This window comes from Cetorhinus maximus, chromosome 21 (assembly GCF_964194155.1).
Source record: "Cetorhinus maximus chromosome 21, sCetMax3.hap1.1, whole genome shotgun sequence".
Classification (NCBI taxonomy): Eukaryota; Metazoa; Chordata; class Chondrichthyes; order Lamniformes; family Cetorhinidae; genus Cetorhinus; species Cetorhinus maximus.
In genome coordinates, this window is record NC_135899.1 from 30,649,686 (window position 1) to 30,670,576 (window position 20,891).

Genomic DNA, 20,891 nt, shown 5'->3' on the forward strand with positions numbered 1-20,891 from the left:
CGGACTGCAGTCAGAGCATTGACAATAACAACTAAGATTAAGTCTGCTCTTCAACAGATAGGGGAAGAACAGATGGTCCTAGTTTAGGTAGGAGGGAAGGTCTCTACCTGGGTGAAAAATAGGGACATACGATGCTTGTACCTGTTACCAGAGATGTCTGTTTAATGTAAGCCTATATGTTGACGAGATCGGAATCTGGAAACTGTTCTTGTACGTGACTAATAATGTATAAATATGTTGAACACTTGTAATTTAGCAGAGTGCTATCTCAAGCTGCATTGAGATAGCTCTCCCCTTGCAATTGCTCGAATAAACGATCGTGACCTGTACCTGAGACTCTTGTGGGCCGTTTGTCAAAGTGACCACAACAGTTTGGCGTAGTTGGCAGGATAACTGGATCGGATCCTCGGGGCGGCTCTGCAAAGTGGGTGAGTATATTTTATTTGCCACCCGTAGTTAGTGCAATAAGCCTACCCAAGAGCAGTCCGGTCAAGTATCAAAGAATCGGGAGGAGGACTCAGGACAGGAGATAGGAGGCACCAGGGTAGAAGGCGGAGCCAAGCAGGCGGGCTAGTGGTGCCAAAGCGCGCAGGAAAGCCAGACAACTACCAAAAAGAGGAGGCACAGTCGTGCTGGCGGCTTACGGTTTGAAATATAACCATAACCGAAGCCGCGCAGGAAGGCCAGACCCAGTTGAGAGGAGGCAGAGCTGTGCAGGCAGGCTACAGTTTGAGATACAACCTTAGCCGAAGCCACGCAGTCCAGACCCCAGTGAAACAAGTAGACCACACACACCGCAAATAACTAAGTTGTCAGAGCCGCATGAATTAATTGTGCAGAGACAAACAAATAAAATGCTGTGAGCAAAACAGGAAAGTGCTATGGAACTTGACTGGGGAACTACGAACTCCATCACGAGGTTCATAGCGGAACGACAGTCAAAATGAATCACAAAAATGCAGACGGAGGAGTGGAACCCACAGGGAACCCCCAGAGAACAAAAACAGTGGTGGATAGAGCAGAAAAAGGATAAGGAAAAGAAAGGGGTGATGGTTATTATTATTATTATCTTGTACCTGCAGTTGTGCAGACAGGTTAATACTAAATTCCAGTCGATTAGAGAGAGAGACAAAGTCAGAGGACAGATCAGAGCAGTAGCGGCAACTTGTAGTGATACTGATCAAGAGGAGGAGAGCTCCAAAGGAGAAACCTATGATGGAGTTGGGACAAAACCCCCTCATATAAACCAACCGCCCCACTGTGCCCGTTGAATCCCATGGCCCCTATGGCAGTAACTGTTAGGAAAAGTAAAGTCAGGAAAGGCGAATTAAAAACCAAATGGAGAAAGGGGGCTGAGGAATGGGGAGAGGATGAGGAGATTGATGGGGTTATGGAGAAAGTTAAGCACATACCATTCAGCCAGGGGGAGAAACAGGTTTTGCTTAAAGAACTGCCGACACTTAAAACTCGGCATAGCAACCCAGATTTTTGGACCAAATTGCGGGAAATGCAAGATTTCCATGCAATGCACCCCCTTGATACCCACATACTGGCAAAGGCGAAGTGCCCAGGGGATATTTGGGGAAGATTACCCCTACAGTTTAGAAGTGTTGACTGGGCGAAACCTGGGTATGTCTCAGATCGGGAGAAGGCGACAGCCCTGCACAGGGACTTTGAGGAGGCAGTTAAGGAAGCATTGGGGGAGGAAGAAACGAATTGGGGGTGTATAACATCCGTAGTACAGAAGAAGGGTGAGTCCGTAATGGACTATGCAGAGCGTAAGTGAGAGACGTATGTACAGTTTTCAGGACAACCGCATCCCATGTGGGATGATGAGATTTTCCTGAAAATGGAAGGATGATTGGGACCCGAAAGGTCCGCTACTGAATTTTCTGTAACTTAAAAAATGAATTGATCTAAGTTACAAGTGCTGAAGAGAGAGAGAGAGAGAAAGAAAGAAAGAAAGGAAAAGTGGGGTACCCCTAGGGGAGCTAATAAACACTGACAGGCAGTAGCAGGGGAAACATGAGCTTTCGTCAATTTGATGGTCCCTATATGTGGAGCCTTCAAGATCCCTTTATTTCCCCCACTATTTGAAGTTTTGTTTAAAATATGAGAGTTTTAAGTCATTAAACAGGGTTAGATGAACCAACCTTTGTACCACCCACTTGCATCACCAGCTTCCAAGCTGATTGGGATTGATACATACAAGTTACATTAACTCATATGAGTTAGTATTCTAAAATTCTGAGGAAAAAAAATTACCTGAAGTTCAAGGGATTCCAGGAAAACCAAAATGCATAAACATACGGTCTAGGTGGTTCCAATGGATAAAAGGGGTTTCTTTTCAAGAGATGAATTAAATATGAAAGGAAATCTGCATCCCAACAGCACTGTAATTTGAAGCTGGGACAATCTTGAGATGTAAATTGCAGTGTACTTTAACGAGGATCCAAAGGTAAAGAATGTGTCAATAAACATATGGGACTTTAAACTTGGATACAAATCATTACACATGAAAAAGAGGTTGTTTTAATTTTGATAGTGTAAATTACATTTCTTACAAAGTTTAAAATTTAAGGTTTGGTTCCTGATAATTCTCTTTTGAGAAATTTTCATTTTAAAAGGTTTGACAACAATTCACACTAATTCAAACGCTGCAAGCTTTTGTGTTTGTAAGTCTGTTCCCAAAATATGAAGCTAAGCTCAAGACCTTGTCAAAGTTTGGCAGAAACCCAATTTTTGGCCGAGTTAATGAATCTGGGATAATTCTAAAATAAACGGGTCAGACACAATTTAGTGGGTTACTTTTGAGACAATAAAATGTTGTTTGAGAAGAAGATAAGGAAGCGAAACATGTCAATGCCTGATTTATATTTCAAAACTGTTGTGAGAATACTTTATTGGATTTTAAATTCTCTCCAGACACCTGAACAAGATAAGATTGTAGTCTGTTGTATGTGTAAAATGTTATGAGGCAAATAGGAGAAAGAGTTTGGGAAAGAGGACACAATATACAAACTTTTTTAAGGGAAGTGAATTTGATAATCTGGCCATCAACTGAAACATTGGAAATGCACAGGGAGAGATAAGCAAAGATCTAGAGACAGAGACAAAAACAAAAATACATGGAAAAACTCAGCAGGTCTGGCAGCATCTGTGGAGAGGAACACAGTTAACGTTTCGAGTCCTCATGACTCTTCAACAGAACTAAGGAAAAATAGAAAAGGGATGAAATATAAGATGGTTTAAGGGGGTGGGGGGTTGGGACAAGAAGAGCTGGATAGAGGGCCAGTGATAGGTGGAGAAAACCAAAAGATGTCATAGACAAAAGGACAAAGAGGTGTTGAAGGTGGTGATATTATCTAAAGGAATGTGCTAATTAAGGTAGAAAGCAGGATGAACAAGGTACAGATAGCCCTAGTGGGGGTGGGGTGGGGTGAAGGAATCGAAAAAGGCTAAAAGGTAGAGATAAAACAATGGATGGAAATACATTTAAAAATAATGGAAATAGGTGGGAAAAGAAAAATTTATATAAATTATTGGAAAAAACAAAAAGGAGGGGGAAAATCGGAAAGGAGGTGGGGATGGAGGAGAGAGTTCATGATCTAAAATTGTTGAACTCAATATTCAGTCCAGAAGGCTGTAAAGTGCCTAGTCGGAAGATGAGGTGCTGTTCCTCCAGTTTGCGCTGAGCTTCACTGGAGCAATGCAGCAAGCCAAGGATGGACGTGTGGGCATGAGAGCAGGGTGGAGTGTTGAAATGGCAAGCGACAGGGAGGTCTGGGTAATGCTTGTGGACAAACCGAAGGTGTTCTGCAAAGCGGTCACCCAGTCTGTGTTTGGTCTCTCCATTGTAGAGGAAACCGCATTGGGAGCAACGAATGCAGTAGACTAAGTTGAGGGAAGTGCAAGTGAAATGCTGCTTCACTTGAAATGAGTGTTTGGGCCCTTGGACGGTGAGGAGAGGGGAAGTGAAGGGGCAGGTGTTGCATCTTCTGCGGTTGCATGGGAAGGTGCCGTGGGAGGGGGTTGAGGTGTAGGGGGTGATGAAGGAGTGGAGGGTGTCACGGAGGGAACGATCCCTATGGAATGCCGCCGGGGGGGTGAAAGGAAGATGTGTTTGGTGGTAGCATCATGCTGGAGTTGGCGGAAATGGCGGAGGATGATCCTTTGAATGTGGAGGCTGGTGGGGTGATAAGTGAGGACAAGGGGGACCCTATCATGTTTCTGGGAGAGAGAAGAAGGTGTGAGGGCGGATGCGCGGGAGATGGGCCGGAGGTAAACTCACTAGAGTTTAGAACGGTGAGAGGAGATCCAATTGAGCTATATAAAATGCTAAAGGGGATCGACAAAGTAGACGTGGAGCGGATGTTTCCCCTTGTGGAACATTCTAGAATGAGAGGCCATAGTTTTAGGCTAAGGGGTGGTAGATTTAAATCAGAGATGAGGAGGAATTACTTTTCTCAAAGAGTCGTGAATCTGTGGAATTCACTACCTCAGAGTGCAGTGGATGCCGGGACGCTGAATAAATTTAAGGAGGAGATGGACAGATTTTTAATTAGGATCGGGTTGAAAGGTTATGGGGAGAGGACAGGAAATTGGAGTTGAGGCCGAAATGGGATCAGCCATGACCGTATTGAATGGCGGAGCAGGCTCGAGGGGCTGAATTGCCTACTCCTGCTCCATGTTCTTATGTTCTATGAGATACAAGGAGAAAGTCTGCTATGGGTCCTTAGGCAGACCACAGACGGAATTATAGATACAGCCGTATCACAAGCTACAGGGAGGGCATGTGATATACTAGCACGAGACTTAATTGATGGGGTAAAATCCGACTTTGAAGATATCAGGTTCAGAACAATCCCCAAACACATGTTCGAGTCAATATACCAATTGAACCGCAAATTTACACAAGGAGCGACAGAGATTGGTGATTACACAACCTCAAGTTGGAGGAGAGGATGGAGTCATAAAATTCATCATGACCATTCCCCAAGAGCATCATCCAAATGGGGCTTTCCTAGACAGCCATAGGTTTGAGTCCCTCAGAATAAATAAAGGGGGGTTGGTGTACCGTTTAGGATTATGCGGGTATATCTCCTAAGTGAAAGACGCAGTATTGATGAGCACTAGAGATTGTTGTACAGAATCAAGAAATTACATTGTGTGCTCATGTCAAATGCTGGAGGTATTTACAAATACTAGTAAAGTCACATTCACCACATTACCAATTCAGGAAGCCTGAGTCTCTTGCGCTCGTTGCGGGATCAGAGAGTGTAACATCTCCTCTTCAGTGCCGTAGTCGGCAGGATTTGCCCGGACCTCAGGAAGCAATTCAGGTATCCTCAACTCAATGGTGCTTCATGACTAATGAGGCTGAGTTCCTTTATGGGGACTTAATTTGTTCTACCAACTCGAGTTTCTGCCTACAGGTGACCGATTCCTTTACCATAGCAGACTTCCATTTGCCAGGCAGAACCACAGGATACTTATTTAGCTCCTGGTGGGATGACACATTGTTCACCAACCAAACTCCTGGCAAAATAGCACACCTGGCCATGCAAGAGGCAACAAGGAAACCTCAGTCATACGTAGAAGCTTCTAGAGAGCAAATTGAGAGGGGGCGTGTGCAACTGGACTTAGCCACCCAATCGGTTAGAAGATGAGCACAGTCAGCTACACCCTACACTATGACCAGAAGATTAATAAGTTGGTGGGCGATATTTAGGGTGGGCATGACGATAGCCTCAGGAATTATGCTCGTATGGGCTATCAGATTCTGTTGCCACCAACGGAAAACCTGGAGAAGGTCTCCAGGCAGAGGCAGCAGTAAACCAATGGTGCGCATCAGTCGCCCGACCTATGCATACTCCAAGGGAGAAGACAGGGAAGGGAAAGTTAGGTTATACAACCGGGTGGTTTAGGGTTCCTCTGGCGTTCTGGATGACTGGCCACCCAAAGGACCAGAAGAGGAATTCTCAACTAAAGGCGTGGCCAGCTTGGGCTTTGCCAAGGGCCAAAAGGGAGGACTGTTAGGGGGAAATTAAATATATTGAAATAAAACACAATAAGAATTTGCTGATCACACTTAAGTCTCCAGGCAGCCATTACTGCTAAACATATTAACAGCTGAACGTTACCAGATGAACATTACACAGCCTTGAGAGTCAGGCTGCAGATAAAGTATGACAAAAATTCAATTAACTGTGCTCCCCTCTCAGATAGGGAAGGGATAAAATGGTTTTAGCTTAGATATGGGAAGATGAACAATGGACAAAGAGGGGCTTTGATGAAACACAAACAGTCTTGAGTTAAAAACAAAAAGCTAAAAGCTACTGCGGATGCTGGAAATCCAAAACAAAAACAGAATTACCTGGAAAAACTCAGCAGGTCTGGCAGCATCGGTGGAGAAGAAATCAGTTAACGTTTCAGTCTCCTCTACATTGGAGAGACCAAACGCAAACTGGGCGACCGCTTTGCAGAACACCTGCGGTCTGTCCGCAAGAAAGACCCAAACCTCCCTGTCGCTTGCCATTTTAACACTCCACCCTGCTCTCTTGCCCACATGTCTGTCCTTGGCTTGCTGCATTGTTCCAGTGAAGCCCAACGCAAACTGGAGGAACAGCACCTCATCTTCCGACTAGGCACTTTACAGCCTTCCGGGCTGAATATTGAATTCAACAACTTTAGATCTTAAACTCCCCCTCCCCCAATGCCGACCCCGTTTCTCCCCCCTCCCTTTTTTTTCAATAATTTATATAGATTCTTCTTTTCCCAGCTATTTCCATTATTTTTAAATCTAAAACTAAAACTTTGTTAGTCTTTCCACCCCACCCCCACTAGAGCTGTACCTTGAGTATCCTGCCTTCCATTCTTAATTAGCACTTTTCTTAGACAATATCACCACCTTCAACACCTCTTTGATCCTTTTGTCTGTGACATCTTTTGATTATCTGCTCCTATCACTGCTTGCTTATCTCCACAATCATCCCACCCTCAACTTCTCTCTCCCCCCGCTCCCCCCCCCCACCTTGGACCAGCTTATATTTCACCTTTCTCCTAACTATACTCAGTTCTGCCGAAGGGTCATGAAGACTCGAAACGTTAACTGATTTCTTCTCCACCGATGCTGCCAGACCTGCTGAGTTTTTCCAGGTAATTCTGTTAACAGTCTTGAGTTGCAAGAATCAAGGTTCATGTATACATGCCTTAATTCTGATTGGATGGTATAACTATGTAGACACACTTTAGAATAATTAGATAGCTAAATCACATGTTTATGCACTCAATATGACAGAGATAGTAAAGAACCGGTGTGTCGGTTACCAATTGGATGTATTCAAATGTATTATGATAAGAAAAAGTACAAAAGTAATGAAATGTAACCAATCTGGGAGCTGGGTCTTCATTCTTAGGAATGACTGTGGCTCCCTTGCATATGCTTGAATAAAACTGGTTAAAAGGAAGCCAGAGTCTCGTTTGGTCATTGCGGGATCGGAGAGCATAACATCTCCTCTTCAAGTGGCAAGTAACATTGTGCCACACTAGAGAGCCAGGCAATGATCCTCTCCAACAAGAAGGAACTTAACCATCTCCCTCGATGTGCAATGACATTGCCATCACTAAGTCACCCACCATCAATAAAGTAGGAGTTACCATTGCCCAGAAACTGAATTGGACCAGTCATATAAATACTGTGACTACAAGAGCAGGTGAGAGGCTAGGAATCCTGCAATAAGTAACTCACCTCCTGACTCCCCAAAGTTTGTCCACCATCTCTACAAGGCACAAGTCAGGCATGTGATGAAATATTCCCCACTTGCCTGGATGAGTGCAGCTCCCACAACACTCAAGAAGCTCGACATTATCCAGGACAAAGCTTGGTCACACATTTAAACATTCATTCACTGCACCACTGATGCACAATGGTAAAAGATACAGAGCAGTGACTCACCAAACCTCCTTCAATGGCACCTTTCAAACCCAAGGCCTGTACCTAAGGTCAAGGCCAGCAGGCACATGGGAACATAACCACCCATAAGTTCTCCTCTAAGCCACTCGTCATCCTGACCTGGAACTATATCAGCATTTATTCACTCTCACTGGGTCAAAATCCTGGAACTGCCTCTCTAAAAGCACTGTGGGTGTACATACACCACATGGACTGCAGCGGTTCAAGAAGGCGGCTCCATCACCTTATCAAGGGCAATTAAGGATGGGCAATAAATGCTGGCCCAGCCAGCAACGCTCACATCCCATAAGAGAATTTTAAAAATGCTCGCCTTCTCTCTTCATCTCTCTCTCTCTCTCCTGATCCTACCCCTTTCTCTCTCCCCCTCTGTCTCTGTCCCTCTCTTCATCCTGCGTTTCATTCTCTATGCATGCCTCTCTCACTCTCACATTTACTCTTTCATTATGACTTCTACCATGTATCTCTCTGTCCCTGCCTCTGACTTTCAAGGTGCCTCTGTCTCTCTGACTTCCATCTTCTCTCTGTCTCTTTCTATCGCTCTCTTGCTCTATTTCTCCCTGAGTGTTTCCTGTTTATTTCTTTGCTTGTGTCGATCTTTGTCCCTCTGTGTCTTGCTTCCTCTCGGTCAAAGTCTTTTTTCACACTCTTTCTCTCTCGCTCCCCCTCTCTGTTCTTCTCAATACCAAGATACCACCGCGCCCCCCCCCCCACCATCCCCCCATAAACCAGTTTACATTTCACCCCTCTCCTAATTTTACTCAGTTCTGTTGAAGGGTCATGAGGACTCGAAACGTCAACTCTTTTCTTCTCCGCCGATGCTGCCGGACCTGCTGAGTTTTTCCAGGTAATTCGGGTTAGTGAAGATCCGTTTCTAATAATCCGTATTGTCAAGGGCTCCATTGCAGCTCAGAACCTGCCAGGTGAACAATCACGTTGTACAGATCTGAGGCTGGCAGTAGTAGTGTAACCGCAGGCACACTATACAGTGCGTACCCATGCGCCCGCCTTTTCATTCACACCCACTGCACAGTCCAATCTGACGCGTGTGAAAGTTCACACGATCCAATTAATCGCGCTAACACTAAGTACAATTAAAGGCCGGATCTCCGGCATCGTCTGAACGTCACATGTAATCACTGTTTCCGTTTTATTGACCAACAGTCGGCCAAGTACCCAGTCTGGTAACACTGGGAGTTAATCAACCGCTCTAGACACTTCTGATTGGAGTTTCTGTCAATCCGTCCGCTTTTGTGCCCGCTGGCAGCTACCGCCAGAGCTCGGGCAATCCCCCTCAAAGCTCACTATACACCACTGTGGTTATTCATGCCTAGAGGTTCCTCACCTCCCTTTCTACTTCGTTACTCATCTCTGTGTGACCAGCTCTACACATGATCAGAGGTGAACGATTAGGCTATAGTTTGAGGGATGAATGTGTACCTCTGCTAAAAATTATTATTTTAATAGAATCGGAATCACAGAACGATAGACACCTCTATTTGAGGCGAGTCACAGGTCAGACGGACACACAATGGCTGAAGATGAGAGAAGTGCCGAACGCTGAGAGCTGAAGTTCCGGAGCTCTCTCATACAGTTTCAGGCTCAACACAAAAACCTTGGAGCAGTAATAATTCTTCAAGCTGCGAGGCACCATACATGGGGTGGGGAGAAAGCTGCGCCCCGTGTGAGACAGAAAATAAAATCACACCAGTTTTCAATCCCAACTGATCAGGCGCAGTTCAAACATTGACGAAAACATTTGGATAGTTTCAAAGTTAGCTACATAGGAAGTGAAAACAGCCCCATAGAGATATCCCTCCCCCCTTAAAAATATTGCAGCGCCTTTAACTGAACTGAAAATCAATCGTGCGTTATTTTGACTCGAGTGCATATATCTTCTGAAGACCCCCGTTCCTGAACCGAGCGTCCCGCATTTCAAAGCCTCCCATCAGATGTGAAGGGCGAGGGAGACCTTGTCCTGCCTAGGCCGCCGACTTCAGTTCGCATCCGCTTCCACAGGGGCTCCCAGAGTCACTGTAGCCGGCCACACACTGGCGTTTCAAACCACATAGCACACCCGAAACAAAGGTCAATCAACACCATCAAATGCCTGTTCCATTGCTTTCTTACAACGCAACAGCGAGCGCGCTTTAGAAACACTTCATTGGCTGTAAAGAGTTCGGCTCAATGAGGAAAGGACCTTAATGGACGAAGGGGGTGGAAACCATTTGAACACCATGCACCACAGAATGATTCGTGTATGGATGGGATGTGGGGGGGGGAGCTGGAATGCGCCTTTGGGAGTCCTGCAGACGTGAGAGGCGCTATATAAATCGCAAGTCTTTCTCTCTTATGCAAGGAGCAGTAACAGATGCAGAAAGCAACACGCAGTCAGTGGGGTCGATTTTGACTTTTCCTGACGGCGTATGCTGTCGGCAGCCCGTTTTTTTCGGGAGATGTATTTCCAATCTCGTCAATAGAAGGTGAAAGTGGAGACATTATACCGTCACACACACACAATCACAATTATCCCAAGTGAAAGGGCACTTATTCGGAATCTGCAGTAAATGCTGGAAGTTCATAGCAAGTCAATCTGAAAGAAATGGGCAGGTTAATCACTTCACTTCACCCACGGTATTCTGTTTCCCGTTGTGAAACATCAGATGTCATCTACAAGCCTGTTACAGCCCAGGGTCAGATAGCAAGCGTGCAGACATTAATTAATGCAGCCAGAACAGGGGACTTACCAGCCAGAGCTGTTTGTGCCCGGTAGAAACACAGCATAAGTGCGAGAAACATGCTTTGGGATCCGCCTGCCATAGAGAAACTAAAAGCGGGCTCGAAGAAGACGAGCTGAGCGCAACTCACAAGTGGTCAATCAGAGGCCTCGCCGTCCAATGGGTAAAAGGCTGGTCACTCCGTCACTGGTTGTCACTGAACCGTGAGCAGCTCCGAAACTGGCTCCCAGCCCAAGGTGCACAGCCGAGCAACAGACATTATAGATAAAAGCAAAATACTGCGGAAGCTGGAAATCTAGAACAAAAACAAAAATACCTGGAAAAACTCAGCAGGTCTGACAGCATCTGCGGAAAGGAACACAGTTAACGTTTCGAGTCCGGTTGTCTCTTCATCAGAATTAAGTAAAAATAGAAAAGAGGTGAAATATAAGCTGGTTTAAGGGAGGGTGGGACAAGTAGAGCTGGATAGAGGGCCAGTGATAAGTGGAAATAACCAAAAGGTGTCATAGACAAAAGAACAAAGAAGTGTTGACGGTGGTGATATTATCTAAGGAATGTGCTAATGGGGACATTAAAGGTGGAAAGCAGGACAAGCAAGGGACAGAGAGCCCTAGTGGGGGTGGGGTGGGGGAATCGAAATAGGCTAAAAGGTAGAAATAAAACAATGGATGGAAATACATTTAAAAATAATGGAAATAGGTGGGAAAAGAAAAATATATATAAATTATAGGAAAAAGGGGGTGAGAATGGAGGAGAGAGTTCATGATCTAAAGTTGTTGAACTCAATGATAAAAACAAAAAACTACTGCGGATGCTGGAAATCCAAAACAAAAACAAAATTACCTGGAAAAACTCAGCAGGTCTGGCAGAATTGCCGGAGAAGAAAAGAGTTGACGTTTTGAGTCCTCATGACCCTTCAGCAGAACTGAGTGAAGTTAGGAGAGGGGTGAAATATAAGCTGGTTTAAGGTCGGGGGGGTGGGAGAGAAGTTGGGGGGTGGGGTGGTTGTAGGGACAAGCAAGCAGTGATACAGATGATCAAAAGACGTTACAGACAAAGGGACAGGGAGGTGTTAAAGGTGGTGATATTATCTAAGAGAATGTGCTAATTAAGGATGAATGGCAGGACACTCAAAGTACAGCTCTAGTGGGGGTGGGGTGGAAAGACTGACAGGGTATTATAGTTATAGATTTAAAAATAATGGAAATAGGTGGGAAAAGAAAAATCGATATAAATTATTGGAAAAAAAAAGGGAGGGGGAAGAAACGGAAATGGGGATGGGGATGGGGGAGGGAGTTTAAGATCTAAAGTTGTTGAATTTAATATTCAGCCCGGAAGGCTGTAAAGTGCCTAGTCGGAAGATGAGGTGCTGTTCCTCCATTTTGCGTTGGGCTTCACTGGAACAATGCAGCAAGCCAAGGACAGACGTGGGCAAGAGAGCAGGGTGGAGTGTTAAAATGGCAAGCGACAGGGAGGTTTGGGTCTTTCTTGCGGACAGACCGCAGGTGTTCTGCAAAGCGGTCGCCCAGTCTGCGTTTGGTCTCTCCAATGTAGAGGAGACCGCATTGGGAGCAACGAATGCAGTAGACTAAGTTAGAGGAAATGCAAGTGAAATGCTGCTTCACTTGAAAGGAGTGTTTGGGCCCTTGGACGGTGAGGAGAGAGAAAGTGAAGGGGCAGGTGTTGCATCTTCTGCGTGGGCATGGGGAGGTGCCATAGGTGGGGGTTGAGGAGTAGGGGGTGAGGGAGGAGTGGACCAGGGTGTCCCGGAGGGAACAATCCCTACGGAATGCCGCCAGGGAGGGTGAAGGGAAGATGTGTTTGGTGGTGGCATCATGCTGGAGTTGGCGGAAATGGCGGAGGATGATCCTTTGAATGCGGAGGCTGGTGGGGTGACAAGTGAGGACGAGGGGGACCCTATCATGTTTCTGGGAGGGAGGAGAAGGCGTGAGGCTCAACCCCCACCTATGGCACCTCCCCATGCCCACGCAAAAGATGCAACACCTGCCCCTTCACTTCCTCTCTCCTCACCGTCATAGAAGGGCCTAAACACTCCTTTCAAGTGAAGCAGCATTTCACTTGCATTTCCTCTAACTTAGTCTACTGCATTCGTTGCTCCCAATGCGGTCTCCTCTACATTGGAGAGACCAAACGCAAACTGGGCGACCGCTTTGCAGAACACCTGCGGTCTGTCCGCAAGAAAGACCCAAACCGCCCTGTAGCTTGCCATTTTAACACTCCACCCTGCTCTCTTGCCCACATGTCTGTCCTTGGCTTGCTGCATTGTTCCAGTGAAGCCCAACGCAAACTGGAAGAACAGCACCTCATCTTCCGACTAGGCACTTTACAGCCTTCCGGGCTGAATATTGAATTCAACAACTTTAGATCTTAAACTCCCGCCCCCAACCCACCCCCTCCCTGACCTTAAACCAGCTTATATTTCACCCCTCTCCTAACTTCACTCAGTTCTGCTGAAGGGTCATGAGGACTCAAAACGTCAACTCTTTTCTTCTCCGCCGATGCTGCCAGACCTGCTGAGTTTTTCCAGGTAATTTTGTTTTTGTTGAACTCAATATTCAGTCTGGAAGGCTGTAAAGTGCCTAATTGTAAGATGATGTGCTATTCCTCCAGTTTGTGTTGAGCTTCATTGCAGCAGGCCAAGGACGGACATGTGGGCATGAGAGCAGGGTGGAGTGTTGAAACGACAAGCGACAAGCGACAGGGAGGTCTGGGTCATGCTTGCAGACAGACCGAAGGTGTTCCGCAAAGTGGTCACCCAGTCTGCGCCTGGTTTCTCCAATGTAGAGGAAACCGCATTGGGAGCAGCAAATGCAGTAGACTAAATTGAGGGAAGTGCAAGTGAAATGCTGCTTCACTTGAAAGTAGTGTTTAGGCCCTTGGACAGTGAGGAGGGGGGAAGTAAAAGGGCAGGTGTTGCACCTTATAGGGTGTGCAATGATAGATGATTGAAATAGCTTTTCACGGATTATGAGTTTGCTGAGAGATCAAACAGTAAACAATTGAAGTTCATATCACAGCAATTAAACCTTTTCTGACCCTAGGGGCAGTTTAAACCCAACCTTAAAATTAACAAGTCCAAATGACACAGTTCCAAAGAGTGTGCAGAAACAGACAGATCTAGGTTGGGGGAGGAGTGCAAGTTCATTGATCATTGAAGGTGCCAGGAATGTTGAAAATGTTTAACAAAGCATAGGGAATCTTGGGCTTCATAACCAGAGGTGTTGAGCACAAAAGCAGTGAAGTTAAGCTGAACTTCTATAAAGCTCTGGTTAGACCAAATGAGAGTATCGTGTCAGGCTCTGGCCACCACACTGGGAACGATGTGATGGCCCTGGAGAGGGTGGAGAGGAAATCTACCAGGCTGATTCCAGAAATTAGGGGTTTTAGCTAAAAGGTTAGGGTGGAGTTGTTCTCCTAAGAGGAAAGGAGATTGAGGGAAGATTTTATAGCAGTGTACAAGATTATGATAGGTTTAGATCAAGTAGACAACAAGAAGCCTTTCCCATCAGCTGCTGATCCAAAGTCTTGGCAGTACAGGCATGAGGTTTTGGACAGGAAATGCAGGGGAATGTGAGGGAAGAACTTGTTTATTTACTCAGTGATAATCTGGAACCCATTACTCAGGAGGGAGGTGGAAGTGCAAATGGGGAATGACTTCAAGGAGAAATTGGAAAGGTGCTTGAGAGGGTAATAAACTTGTAGGACTACCAATATAAAATGGGGTAATGGGACTAACTGGATTGTTCCACAAAGCATTGACATGGACTTGATGGGCTGAATAGCCTACTGCTGTCCCATAATGACTCAATGATTGTTTGACTCTATCTTGTGCTTCTAACTGTATAAAGTATAAAATATAAAGTGAAATTATTGTGTAAAACATAAGACAGAATGTAATGACTTTGAAATGGGGCGTGAAATATTTTAGGTAAGAGAGCTTAATTTGTTCATTTCCTAAATATCCTAAATGTTTTTGTATAACTATAAATTATAATACCACCACCTGGAAGTTCCCTCCAAGTCATTCACCATCCTGATCTGGAAATATATCGCCGTTCTTTCACTGTCGCTGGTTCAAAATCCTGGAACTCCCTCCCTAACAGCACTGTGGGTGTACCTCCAGCCCATGGACTGCAGTTGTTCAAGAAGGCAGCTCACCACCACCTTCTCAAGGGCAACCAGGGATGGGCGATAAATGCTGGCCCAGTCAGCGACGCCCACATCCCATGAATGAATAAAATTAAATAAATAGACAAACAAACATACATAGAAACAAACTCAGTTTATATGTATAAGGCCAAAAGACATGAATTACAGATTTATGGGAATAAACAATGCCTGGGCTCTTTGGACCAGTTTCCCTCAAACCTGCCTCACAAAAATAATACACTTGGTACTAAGTATTTAATACAATGAAAATAGGTTGGGTTCTTAAAATAATGTGGGACCCCCGCTGTCCAGATTTACTCTGTGCTTTGCCCAAGTGAGGCTTAACAGCTAAAGGCTAAGGATGAAAATCTGCCCCTAGGGCTTCCACTTGTCAACAATGTGTATATGACCAGCATTGGTTTCTTGGTTGTGTTTTCACAGTTTCAAAACAGAACTGACCCGTGGCATATGTTCAGGGCTGGTGCAACCTACAGTGGCAAAATTTTGAGGGTTGGAGGTGGGGGGCGTGGGGGGGGTGGGGGGGGTGGCAAAAAACTGAATGAACTATTCATGAAACTATATCCAGCTTTAAAGTGTTTTGAAGCAGGATGTCACACTTTTTGTGTGGATATGAACCTGGAACCCTGGATATGAGCAACTTTCCATGAATGCCTGAAGTTTCCACAGATGAATCCAAAACTTGAAAACTTTCAGAAGCAGCTTCTGCCAGGCACTGCCCACCAACCACACAACCACACCCCCCGCCCCCCCCCACCCCCCCTCGCCCAACCATCCCACACATGCTTGTTAAACCTCCAATGACAAATACCCCGCCCCCACCATGCTCGCTGACTCACCAATCACAGCCTCCCCTTCCCCTGTGCTTGCTGATCCATGAATCATGTAGTTTTATGTGATTTTTGTTTCTTGTTTCATTTATAAGCTATGAAAGGCCAAGAAGCAATGCGCGATGGTTAATTTGGTCAATGTAAAATCTTGCTGAATAACATTTCCGTTGGAATATGGGAGGCAAATAGAAATGTTCAGGTCACGGGAACTGCTAATCTTTGTCTGGTCAGGTTTGGAATTTGTTTGTTTGGCTCATACTGACCAGAAGAGCAGTGAGACACCATGAATCATGTATAACGGAGGTAAGTAAAAAATATTAGTTAACAATGTCATCTTTGTGATTCCTGAGAAAGGTAGTAGAACCAGGGGCCATCTGTTAGAATCTGAGCATGTGCAAGTTTGATGAATGCTCATAAAATAGTTACAAGAGAGACCATGTTTGATAATCAGATTGTAATTTAGTCATGTTTAATCACCAAACAATCAAGGTATCTTAATCAATTAACCTAATATTACATTATGTGTAAGTCTGGCCAATGTAGGACACTATTACGGCAAAAGAGCAAAAATAAAAGTAAAATACCGCGGATGCTGGAAATCTGAAATAAAAACAGAAAATGCTGGCAAAACTTAGCAGGTCTGACAGCATCTATGGAGAGAGAAACAGAGTTAACGTTTCAAGTCCATTTGACCCTTCTTCAGGGCTAAAAACATGTGTGCCACATCATACCTTTTTCATTATCTTCAGTCCAAGTACTACGTGCTCACTCACCATTCAATCATAGCTTTTCTTTCTTTGCCCCGCCCACATGCTTTTGACAAGGTTCCACATGGGAGAATGGTCAAATAGGTAAGAGCCCATGGGATCCAGAGCAATTTGGCAAATTGGATGCAAAATTGACTTAGTGGCAGGAGGCAGAGGGTGATGGTCGAAAGTTGTTTTTGCGATTGGATGGAAGCCTGTGACAAATGGTTGGTGCTGGGACCCTTGCTGTTTGTAGTGTACATTAATGATTTAGATGTGAATATAGGAGGTATGATCAGTAAGTTCGCAGATGACATGAAAATTGGTGGTGTCATAAGTAGTAAGGAGGAAAGCCTTAGATTACAGGACGATATAGATGGGCTGGTAAGATGGGCAGAGCATTGGCAAATGGAATTTAATCCAGAGAAGTGTGAGGTGATGTATTTTGGGAGGACTAACATGGCAAGGGAATACACAATGAATGGTAGGAACCTAGGAAGTACAGAGGATCAGAGGGATCTTGGTGCACATGTCCATATATGCCTGAAGGCAGCAGCACAGGTAGATAATGTGGTTAAGAAGATATATGGGATACTTGCCTTTATGAACCGAGGCATAGAATATAAGAGCAGGGAGGTTATGTTGGAGCTGTATAAAACACTAGTTAGGCCACAGCTGTAGTACTGTGTGTAGTCCTGGTCACCACACTATAGGAAAGATGTGATTGCACTGGAGAGGGTGCAGAGGCGATTCACCAAGATGTTGCCTGGGCTGGAGCGTTTCAGCTATGAAGAGAGACTGGATAGGCTAGGGTTGTTTTCCTTAGAGCAGAGAAGGCTGAGGGGGGACCTGATAGAGGTATACAAAATTATGAGGGGCGTAGATAGGAAGAGACTTTTCCCCTTAGCAGAGGTGTCAATAACCAGGGGGCATAGATTTAAGGTAAGGGGCAGAAGGTTTAGAGGGGACTTGAGGAAAAAAAATTTCACCCAGAGGGTGGTTGGAATCTGGAATACACTGACTGAGGGGGTGGTAGAAGCAGGAACCCTCACAATATTTAAGAAGTATTTAGATGAGCAATTGAAATGCTTTAGCATACAGGGCTACGGACCAAGTGCTGGAAAATGGGATTAGAATAGATAGGTGCTTGTTGGCCAACATGGACACCATGGGCCGAAGGGCCTGTTTCGGTGCTGTATAACTCTATGACTTTATGACTCTATGTGCTCACTGATTTTCTAATCACATCACCATCCCCCCGCCTCCTTCCCCCTCTCTGCCCCACTTGCCCTTTTTCAATGGGTTTTGGCAGCACTTCAGCCACCTTCAATCAATCTGAGGCAGGACTTTACACTCCTTTGCTCTGCAGCTCAACAGCCTTTGAAATAGGGGAGGTCTGAGATGAAAAAGTGTTGCAGGGAAATGGGAAAACAGAAGGGATTTCACCTGGCAGACTGGTGAGAGGTGGTGAGAGTGAGTTTCCTCGCTCAGAGCAAATCTACGGAGCACTTACACTGACCCAGCAAAATGGGAAACAGAGTGACTCAATCCAGGGAATGGTCAGGGTGCTGATACCAGCTCTAGAGAGGGCCAGAGGTGGGGAAACGTGTGAAAATACCATAGTGGAATCAGACACCAACTGGCATCGCCTAGGAACGGGTTATAACCTAAACATAGAACCATAGAAACTAGGAGCAGGAGTAGGCCATTTGGCCCTTCAAGCCTGCTCCGCCATTCAATATTATCATGGCTGATCCTCTATCTCAATTTCATATTCCTGCTTCCTCTCCATTCCCCTTGATGCCCCTAATATCCAAATATTTATCAATTTATTTCTTGAATATACCCAGTGACCCGGCCTCCACAGCCTTCTGTGGTAAAGAATTCCACAGGTTGACCACCCTCTGAGTGAAGAAATTTTTCCTCATCTCAGTCCTAAATGGCCTGCCTCGTATCCTGAGACTGTGGCCCCTGGCTCTAGACTCCCCAACCAGGAGAAACATCCTACCTGCATCCAGTCTGTCTAGCTCTGTTAGAATTTTATTCATTTCAATTGGATCCCCTCTCATTCGTCTAAACTCTTGTGAATACAGGCCTAGTCGAACCAATCTCTCCTCATACGACAGTCCTGCCATCCCCAGTATCAGCCTAGTGAATCTTCACTGCACTCCTGCTATGGCAAGTATATCCTTTCTTAGGTAGGGAGACCAAAACTGCACACAATACTCCAGATGTGGTCTCACCGAGGCCCTGTATAACTGCAGTAAGGCATCCCTACTTCTGAACTCAAATCCTCTTGCAATGAAGGACAACATACCAATTGCCTTCCTAATTGCTTGCTGCACCTGCCTGTTTACTTTCATTGTCTGGTGTACAAGGACACCCAGATCCCTTTGTACATCCAAATTTCCCAATATATCACCATTTAAATAATACTCTGCCTTTCTGTTCTTCACACCGAAGCGTATAACTTCACGTGTATTCAAGTTATACTGCATCTGCTATGTGTTTACCCACACACACAACTTATCTAAATCGCCCTGAAGCCTCCTTGCATCCTCCTCACAACCCCACCCAATTTTGTGTGGTCACCAAACTTGGAAATATTGCATTTGGTTCCTTCATCCAAGTCATTTATATATATCGTGAATTGTTGGGGCCCACGCACTGATCCCTGCGATACACCACTAGTCACTGCCTGTCACCTGGAAAAAGACCCATTTATTCCCACTCTCTGTTTCCGGTCTGTCAACCAATTCTTAATCCATGCCGGTATATTACCCCCAATAGCATGTGCTTTAATTTTGCCCAATAGCTTCTTATATGGGGCCTTAACAAAAGCCTTCTTGAAATCCAAATACACCACATCCACTGGTTCTCCCTTACCTATTCTACTAGTTACATCCTCAAAAGACTCCAGTAGAATAGTTAAACATGATTTCCCTTTCATAAACCGATGCTGACTTTGTCTAATCCTGTTAATGCTTTCCAAGTATTCTGTTACCACGTACTTTATAATAGACTCTAGCATTTTCCCCACTACTGATGTTAGGCTAACTGGTCTGTAATTCTCGGTTTTTTTTCTCCCTCCTTTTTTAAATAGTGGGGTTACATTTGCCACCCTCCAATCTGTAGGAACTGCTTCGGAGTCTGTAGAATTTTGGAAGATGACCACCAATGCATCCAATATTTCCAGGGCCACTTCCTTTAGTACTCTGGGATGTAGATGATCAGGCCCTGGGGATTTTTCAGCCTTTAGCCCCATTAATTTATCTAGCACCATTTTTTTACTAATATTGATTGTCTTCAATTCCTCCCTCTCACTGTACCCTTGGTTCCGTAACATTTCTGGGAAATTATTTGTGTCCTCTTTTGTGAAGACAGAAACAAAGTATGTGTTCAATTCTTCTGCCATTTCTTTGTTCCCCATTATAATTTCCCCCATTTCTGACTGTAAGGGACCTATGTTTGTCTTTGCTGATCTTTTTCTCTTCACATATTAACAGAAGCTTTTACAGTCAGTTTTATGTTCCTTGCAAATTTACTCTCATACTCCATTTTCCACTTCTTGATCAATCTTTTGTCCACTTTTTCTGAATTCTAAACTGCTCCCAATCCTCAGGTTTGCTGCTTTTGCTGGCAATTTTATATGTATCCTTTTTGAATCTAATACTATCCCTAACTTCTTTTTAAGCCATGGTTGAGCCACCTTTCCTGTTTTATTTTTGTGCCAGACAGGAGTGAATAATCGTTGTAATTCATGCATACGTTCCTTAAATTTTAGCCATTGCCTATCCGCTGTCAACCCTTTTAGTAAGATTCCCCAATCCATCATTGCCGACTCATGCCTCATACCCTTGTAGTTCCCTTTACTTAGATTCAGATTCAACCTCTTCACTCTCCATCTCAATGAACAATTCTATCATTCTATTGGTCACTCTTCCCCAAGGGACCCCACACAACAAGATTATTAATTAATCCTTTCTTATTGCATAATACCCAGTCTAGGATAGCCTGCTCTCTAGTTGGTTCCTCAACGAATTGGTCAAAAAACCTATCATGCACATAGTCCAGGAAATGCTCCTCCACAATATTATTGCTAGCTTGGTTTGTCCAATCTATATGTAGATTAAAGTCATCCATGATTACAGTTGTACCCTTATTGCATGCATCTTTAATTTCCTGCTTAATGCCTTCCTTTACATTTCCGTTACTGTTTGAGGGCCTATAGACAACACCCACCAACGTTTTCTTCCCCTTGGTGTTTCTTATCTCCACCCAAACAGATTCCACCTCATAATTTTCCAAGCCAATATCCTTCCTCACTATTGCATTGATTTCCTCCTTTACTAACAGTGCTACCCCACCTCCTTTCTCTATTTGTCTGTTCTTCCTAAATATTGAATACCCTTGGATG

At 44.7% G+C, this 20,891-nt stretch overlaps 1 protein-coding gene across 3 annotated transcripts in view; it reads right to left on the minus strand.

The window, feature by feature from the left end:
• Nucleotides 1-10,862, minus strand: part of LOC144695811 (class I histocompatibility antigen, F10 alpha chain-like) — a 54,022-nt gene extending 43,160 nt beyond the window's left edge. For all 3 annotated transcript variants that reach the window (XM_078566820.1, XM_078566819.1, XM_078566817.1), the window contains exon 1: nucleotides 10,720-10,862. In XM_078566820.1, coding sequence (XP_078422946.1) covers nucleotides 10,720-10,792 — 73 coding nt within the window. In that variant the 5' untranslated portion in view covers nucleotides 10,793-10,862. The remainder of the gene's footprint in view (nucleotides 1-10,719) is intronic.
• Nucleotides 10,863-20,891: the final 10,029 nt, after the last annotated feature.